The sequence below is a fragment of the Eurypyga helias genome, unplaced genomic scaffold, assembly GCF_000690775.1.
Source record: "Eurypyga helias isolate BGI_N326 unplaced genomic scaffold, ASM69077v1 scaffold14057, whole genome shotgun sequence".
Classification (NCBI taxonomy): domain Eukaryota; kingdom Metazoa; phylum Chordata; class Aves; order Eurypygiformes; family Eurypygidae; genus Eurypyga; species Eurypyga helias.
Window position 1 is genome coordinate 9,082 of NW_010263750.1, and position 8,117 is coordinate 17,198.

General features: G+C 50.9%; 1 protein-coding gene across 1 annotated transcript; it reads right to left on the reverse strand.

Moving 5' to 3' along the window:
* Nucleotides 1-3,739: 3,739 nt before the first annotated feature.
* CCR8 (chemokine (C-C motif) receptor 8) lies at nucleotides 3,740-5,957 on the reverse strand. The gene is made up of 2 exons (XM_010156176.1): nucleotides 5,904-5,957; nucleotides 3,740-4,816 (listed from the first exon to the last, which is right to left on the reverse strand). The coding sequence occupies exons 1-2, from the start codon at nucleotides 5,955-5,957 to the stop codon at nucleotides 3,740-3,742; spliced, it is 1,131 nt and encodes a 376-aa protein (XP_010154478.1).
* Nucleotides 5,958-8,117: the final 2,160 nt, after the last annotated feature.

The window sequence follows — 8,117 nt, forward strand, 5'->3', positions numbered from 1 at the left end:
CACTTTTTGCTGGTGTAGTTCAACATTGTGGGTCCTTAAACACACTCTTTTGCTCTCTACAAGTGCTGCACAGATTTGCACAGTGCAGTGCGTGACGTCTGTGCAAGATGAGCCCCGCTGCTGCCACTGCAATGTTCCAGACTGTCAACGCCTTTCCATCCGAACCTCCAGAGCATCATGGGTGGCATGAGACAAAGCCTCTGTACAAGGGAACTTCTGGTGCAAATAACACCAATAAATCAAAAGAAAACAAGTATGGATTTTAGTCTGAAGCTTGAATGTAGGTAACAATTACTCTGGTCTCTGTTTTAAGGTGACACGCTGAAGCCGGGACAAGAGACTATCTGACTATTTAATGTGCCAACACCATCCTGAATCCCCCTTAACCTACATCATCTCAGCAAAACGGAGAAGCGAACTCAGGATATAAAGCTAAATAGAAGATACGAGCAGGACCAATAACTAGTGTGGTGGGTACTTTTTAAGAAAACAGGTGAACAGGCACCGGGTCTGTGCAGGGTGATCTAGCCTTAGCAGCTGGGCGCTTCTTGTGCTCCCAGGTCTTGAGATTACCCTAAAATTTGGTATTACCCTCAAGCTGCCCAGCAGCTTGCCCAGACGCAGGAAGATGACTCCTGCTCTCCTGTGCTCCAGAGCCCTCACAGACACCCACAGGGCAGCAGACTGCTCCCAGGGTTGTCACTTCACACAGGAGAGGAGCTCCCAGGCCTGCAGGGATGCTCCTGACTGCCTGCAGTGACACAGGGCAAGTCCTGCCAGACATGCAGCCTCCAGATGTGGGTGTCACCTTCTCCTTCCGAACAGGAAGGCAGCACTAGCAGCACAAAGCAGTCGGGCTGCAAGGAGAAGCTGTGGTCAGGTCCAGCTCGAGGGTCCTGGTGCTGGTGCTGCGATGGAGGAAGGCAGCTGCCTCTGGCAGGAAATCCTTTGAGCTGCAGAAAGCATCTCCTGCCTCCCCGCTGCAAGGGTTTGCAAGCAGTGCTAGGGCAGCAGAAGGGGAAGATGCCTCTGGGCTCTAGTGAGAACTAGAGAAGTGAAAGACCTTGCAAAGGAGGCTCTGCACATTCATGCAACCCTCCCAGCCCACGTGGGGAAGCCCTGGGTCATAGCCTCCCTCCAACAGCTACACAACAGCAATCAGTGAAACCCCTGAAAAGAAGGAGATATCCCCTGGCAGAGACACTCCGCAGCGCCAGGGAAAGGCCATCCTCTTGCCAGCTTGGGCAAATGGGCTCCAGCACCTGTCCCAAAGCGCTCACACAGGGGCCGCAGGATGGGGCTGCAGGAATCCTCCCCACCTGTTGTGCTTCAGCTGAGCGAGGTCAGATCTAGAGGACTCGGGCTGTGGATCTGCAGGGGAGACAGCTGGTGCTGCCCACTGCCCTTTGGCTTCGTCCTGAACTCGTGAATCCCCTTCTAGAGCGCCAGAGAGTTTGCATATACGATAGAAGAGGCTGGTTTCCCAAGGGTGGGGAGGCAGGAGGTGCACTGTTGCTCATGTCTGCGATCCCGCTGCTGGGACCTAGGCAGCGGCTGCACCTTCTCCTCTGGTCACAGTCTTGGCGTGACGAATTGGAGAATGTGTGTCATGGCCCACCTGAGGCAGCGTGTATTTCTGACACACCTTCTGTTGGTGGCCCGCTCTTGCAAAAGATTGTACCTTGGAGATGGCAAATACAAGCACACGTTAAAACAGCAAATCCTATCCGAGGGAGATCCATGATTTAAAAGAACTTTATTTTGTGTTTTGTTCTGCTCTACTCTAGGAAGTAAGCCCAAGGGTACTCAGTAAGTGTGGAAACACTGCAAGGGCAGAGACTTACAGGAAATTACATTTCTAGATTAAAAAATAATCTACTCCCTGCTTCTTCTTCCCAGGGGAGGAGGAAGAGGGAGCAAGGGAGGGAGAGGAGTGGGAGAAGAGGCAGCCGGAGGGATTGTCAGTCTGTAGAACTGCCCAGGACAGAAGGAAATGCACAAGCTGGGAGAATTAACAATGAAAGAGGGTTCTCAGGTGCAAGGATTCTGCAATTACACTGCACGCAGTATCTTTATTATAAAACTTCAAATATGTTCATATCTTGTAGGGAGAAGTAGATCAGGACTAAAAGCTTCAGAACACCATTGTATTTATCTATCAATATTTGTATATATGAAAAAGATATATACATATATATGCATGTATATGTATATATTCATGTATAGATACACGCATCTGCAAGTGTATATATATGTGTATGTATGGGTAACCATTCACAATCACCAAGTTGGAACAGTGACTGGGAGGTCAACCCCAGGCTTATGCTTAGGAGCAGCGACCATACTGGCACATCATAGAATCACAGAATCACAGAATGGTTTGGGTTGGAAGGGACCTTACAGGCCATCTAGTTCCAACCCCCTGACATGGGCAGGGACACCTTCCACTAGACCAGGTTGCTCTAAGCCTCATCCAGCCTGGCCTTGAACACTTCCAGGGATGGGGCATCCACAGCTTCTCTGGGCAATCTGTCCCAGTGCCTCCCCACCCTCTCTGGGAAGAACTTCTTCCTGATATCTAATCTAAACCTCCCCACTTTCAATTTAAACCCGTTACCCCTTGTCCTATCACTACAGGACAGTTGCTTCAAGTGTTCAAACAGTTCCCTTGTAGGGAAGTGAGAGCATCGTCTGGGTTTTAGGCATCTCTGGAACCTCTGTCCACTCAGTCCAGCTGGTGCTATCCCCTTTAGGTACCACCTGAATTACAGGATGCTTGGTGTACTCCCCCTGCTCGTGTCTCTCTTCATCCGCAGAACAACCAGCCCCTCGGCCAGCGGGTCAGGGCTCTGCTGAGAGCAGCCACTGCCCTGGCCCGTGGCTTACCAGCCAGCGGGACCACAGGAAGCTTTGACGTATGACTTACCACTCTCTCAGCTCACACTCAGTACTTTTTCCACTCTTCAGCCTTTTTTTCCTGGTAACTCTTTCTCCACTCATCCCTAAGGCACTTGCTCATTGCTATAAAGGTTTTTTCTTGGTACCCACAGCGTCATTTCTAGGCTACGATTTCTAAACCCTTCCAGTCCAGGAGCTGCAGGCCCTGGTAACAGACGGAGAGTCAGGATCATAACCATACCTAGCTATTGCTCCACGCTGATTTTAACAAAACACATGCATAGCATTTATTTCTTTGTTGCTTATTTAATTATTCACTCTTTCTGCACTGGAAGGCTTATTCAGATCTGTCAAGGCCCTGGCATAAGGCCTTTAACTTGGGCACTGGTTCCCTCCAAAGAGCAGGTTCCTGCTCCTGCTGTGAGCCCCATCCTTGCCTACGAAGCCAACCCACACCGCTGAGACGAGGGAAGGAGCGGCCAAGTGTCCCACGTTCAGGAACATAAACAGTACCTTCCGGTACTGAATCTGGGGTGGGGGAAGAAATGTTTTTAAGGCACCTCTACAAGCTGCTTGGGCAGTATGGGAGTCTGCTGATGATTTTGACCTCCCTTTCACAAAGCAGGCAGGGCAGGACATGCCAAGGGAAATGGAGGAAGGTGCTAAAAAAGATGAAAAAAGGACCACAAAGGCAACCATGATAAAAGCAAGCTCAAGCAGCCAATTCCAATTTTCCTGTCCTAAAAGGTTGCCCAAACAGGGCATCCCTGTGGATGCCCTTCCGGGAGGATTTCTCAACCTCAGGTCACCTGTTCAGGAGGAAAGGTTTTGACATGTAGCTCTATAAGACAGTGCCGACAAAAGATGACTGTGAGGACATCGTGTGCAGAGAGGAGTGCTTGTCCAGGCTGCGCCCACTGAAAGCACTGTAGTCCTTGCAGATCAACAGAAAGCATGCGTATTTTCTGAAAGCTTCCCAGAGATGCTTCTTGAACTTCTCACCCACGAAGGCATAGATGATGGGGTTGAGGCAGCAGTGGACGAAGGAGAGTGCCTCGGCCAGCTCCATGGCTAGGTCTAGCCTTTGGCTTGTGTGGCAGTCGTCGATGATGTACATGTTCCGCAGAGAATCCAGAAAAAGCACAATGTTGACGGGGGTCCAGAAGAGGAAGAACACAATGACGACAATAAAAACCAGTTTCATTGCTTTGTACTTCTTCTGAGTTTGGCACTTCTGCAGGTTTTTCAAGATGCTGTAGTAGCAGAAAATGAGGACACCAACGGGGATCAGCCACCCCAGAGCATTGACCTCAAAATTACTGAAAGTCTTCCAGCCATTGTTGCTGTCAGGATAGTGAGGGATGCACTTAGTCTGGTTGTGGTAATTCATTTCCTGGAAGAAAATCAAGTCTGGTGTTGACGCTAAGATGGCCACTACCCAAAGGACCAGGCTGGTGATAACCCCATGGGCAGTCGTCCGGACCCGTAGAGCGTAGACAGACCGCACAATGGCCAAGTACCTGTCGACGCTCATGATGGTTATGAAGAAAGCGCTGCTGTAGAAACCAATGAAGTAAGCTGAGCTGATGATTTTACACATGGCATTTCCAAAAGTCCACTGGCTCACGATGGAGTACTGAACCAAGAAGGGGAGGGAGAAAACAAAGAGTAGGTCAGCGATGGCGAGGTTCAACAGATACACATCAGTCATGGCCCTGACTTTCTTGAAGACTGTTAGGACCCAGATGACCAAAGCATTTCCCACGAGGCCGATCATGAACAGTAGGGAGTACAGCACTGGAAAAAAGGTAGACGCAAATGCCGGAATATTTTCAAAATCACAGCTGATGTCCAGTTCTGGGTAGAAGGAGTATTCATAGGCTGCGGAGGAGCTCGCTGTCGGTGACATGTAATCCACCTGTTCATGGACAATGAAGTTCATAAGGCCCAAATCCCAAATTACTCTCTTAGTAAATATACTAGACAAAAGTCATCTCACACCAAGCCACATGAGGACAAAACAGCTGTGCCTATGTTGAAGGATACAAATGAGGAAGGAACACGAGTGACCAGTCCTCCCCTGCAATATCCATGATGAGGTTGTTGCACCAGCTGAGCAGAGGAGATCAAGGAACACTCAGCTGTGGTGGTAAACCAGAGGTTACCAGTATACCCCTACTGGCTCTATGCGGGGTGCCCAGTTAGCTGAGTGCCAGAAATAGCCCTTCATGGGACAAGTTACTTTTGCAGAGGATTCCTTCACAGGTGAAGCAGGTTTTCAGCCCTAAAAGCACCAGCACATACAGATTACCAGTGGGTGCTGCACATGGGGACCCCCAGGTTATGCTCTCTTACCCTCAGGTGAGATCAGCAATGGCAACTCTGGCCCAAGGGGAGACTTGCCAAAGAGCTGAGGGGGCTTTCTATGCCTTCCTCCCTCCTCCCCAGCAGGAGGTTTGCTCTCTTGGACTGTGCCAACACAAACTGCTGCTGCCAGCAGCTCATGCCCACTGAGACTTTACTCTGCTAACAGGGATGGCTGGTTTTCCTTTCAATACCAGCAGCTCTGCTCTCCTGGCACCTGTCAGGATGCACCAGCAGCAACAACAGCGAGGTGCCCCTTCCCTGCTCCCCAGCCCCTCGCAGCACCCCAGAAGTAACCATTGCATCCCTGGGCAGCACCTGTGACAGCAAACAGCTGAAGGTGGGTGGCAGCACATCTGCTGGTCGGGATGTCCTCCATAGGACACTCCTAGCACTACCCCTGCCCTCCAGCATAGACTACAAACACAAGCAGGGTCTCATGAGCCAAAGATATTTTCACTCCATGGTTTGGTTTTGGTTTTGTTTTGTTTTGTTTTTTCAGAGAGCAACAATCACACTGGTTTCTTCTAAACCCGCACTGTCCCTGACAGTACGATGTGTCTCCGTAGGCAAAACCGGACCCCTCGGATGTGCTGCTGGCCTCGACTTGCAGGGCAGCAACCCCGCCGGGAGTGACTCACCACCGTGTCCTCGGAGCTGCCTCTGTCCAGCAGGTATGACAAGTTCCCCTCCATAATCCAACGCTGTGTCTGAAAAGTGCCAAAAAAAGGTCTTTATATCGCAGGCATTTAAGAAGCGGGCACAGCCTCACACATACATGTCAGCAGTACTTACCTTAGCTTATGCTGCAATGCCAAGTCACAGGCAAGGTCCTCACCGTAGCAGTGCAGTCACAAAATGCTTTTTCCTCTGTGTGATACCTGTTATATTAAAGATGTGTAAAACCCCAAGCCAATGAGTTTAGCCTCTGTACTTGACACTTAGAGAAACGGAAACATATCAGGTTTATCTTCTGAATAATCAGTATGCTTTTTCACTTTGAGCATTTACATGAACGTCAGTGGAAGAGAATTGCAATTTCCCCCACTGTGTCTGGGAAGTGCCCCTGTCCCTCACCTGGGTGCCCCCATCCCGCCTACAGCCCCTGCTCTGCAGTCTCTGTGGCTGGGAGGCAGGAAGCCGCGCTGCCTCTCCTCTGCTCCAAGGATTTTCAGTGAAGATGTCTGGGGGGGGTGGTGGGTGGTGGGGAAATATACCACATGTGGCAGTGGGTGGCTTGCTTTGGCCATCATGGTGGGCAGTGTGATATTGGGTCAAAGTTCTATGTGCGAGTCAAGCCACATGTGTATGACAGTCTGACTGACAGCCAAGCTCTGATGGGTATTAACTCTTGCAAGAGCCGAAACCAGAAACCAAAACCAGACTCGAACTCCATTGTCATAGGAGCTACTGGCAGTGTTGAAGTGGGATGTCCATTATCCATTTGCGGATTTAAAAGGGCACTCACACCTCTGTCAGTGTTGGTGGCAGAGGAATTTCATTACCCAGCAATTAAGTAATGTTAACACATTAATCAGGAATCATGCAATGTGGAAAAAGAGGTGGCAACCAAACAGGAATTGGTCCCCTTAGGCAGTTGCGTACCTCTCATCTCCCAAACAGAGATGACGGGCTGCCCGAGCACAAGGAACAGGCAGCCCCAGCAGCACCCAGGCTGCTGGGCAGCTCTGAAATGCCCAGGCATCTCCCAGCGCAGCAGGGTGAGCCTCTCACAAGCCACCCCACGCGGTAGCTGGGACTGAGGGTGACACGGGGATGCTCACACCACAGACGTCGTGCTCATGGGAGGCGTTTCAGTGAGCCTGAGCAAGAGAGGAGTTTTGCCCCGAGCCTGAGGCAGGACATCCTCTGGTGCCTGCGCTGGCTGGCACAGACACAGCAGCACAAAGCCCCCTCGGAGCCCTCCCTGCTCCTTAGACTCATGGCACGGGTGTCTTCCCAAGGCTTCCTGGGGTCAGGCTTTGTCCCCCGAGATGCCAAAGGGCACCTCTGCTTGCAGCCCACTGATCTCCACCCCAGGCTCTTCCTACGGGAGAAGCACTGAACAGAGGAGACAAGACGTCAGCGGCCATCAGTGACGGCAGTGGCACAGGCTGCTGGCATCTTGTGTGCAGGGGAGAAACAAAACCAAACACCCTGTCAGGAGACGCTGGCTGTGTCCTGCATAGCAGCAGGAAGCCCAGGAACAAGGCAAATTGGCCACCAGCCCTGCTCCTGCCTGCCCACTCCTCCCCCTCTCAGGCAGGATTAACAGTGTTACGGTGGAGGGAAAATGTGAGTAGCAGCATGAGATAAACATGACCTGTGTTTTTCTGGACAGAGCCTCAGCAGAAAACTTCTTACAGGCACTGCAGACCCAAACCCTCCCAGTTAGAGCAGGGTCATGGTTTGCAGCCTAGCAAACCTTAGGCACCGTAGAAACCATATGAACTTTTCAGCCTGTGTCAAGAGCTGGAAAATGCCTTTCTTAACTCATAACCACAAATTTGGCACCTTCAGCACCACAGCGATGCAGAGATAGCAGTGGCGCTGGATGCAAACACACCCGCCAGCTTCAGCTCTGCCTCTGGGGGCTCGCCAGCAGCACCCTGCCTACACTGATGTCAAGGTCGTTCGTTAATCTGCCCGACACACTGTGCTGATTTTGGCTGGGATGGAGTTAATTTTCTTCATAGTAGCTATTATGGGGCTGTGTTTTGGATTGGTGCTGGAAACAGTGCTGACAACACAGGGATGTTTCAGCTATATCTGAGTCATGCTTACACAAAGCCATGGTCTTTTCTGCTGCTCATACCATCCCACGACTCCCTGACAGGCGAGAGAACTAGAAGAGT

Coding starts and splice junctions, on each gene's coding strand:
- CCR8 (XM_010156176.1), bottom strand. CDS start 5,957: ATGGAGGGGAACTTGTCATACCTGCTGGACAGAGGCAGCTCCGAGGAC. Junction 4,817..5,903: donor GCAGCTCCGAGGACACGGTG/GTGAGTCACTCC, acceptor GTCCATGAACAG/GTGGATTACATGTCACCGAC.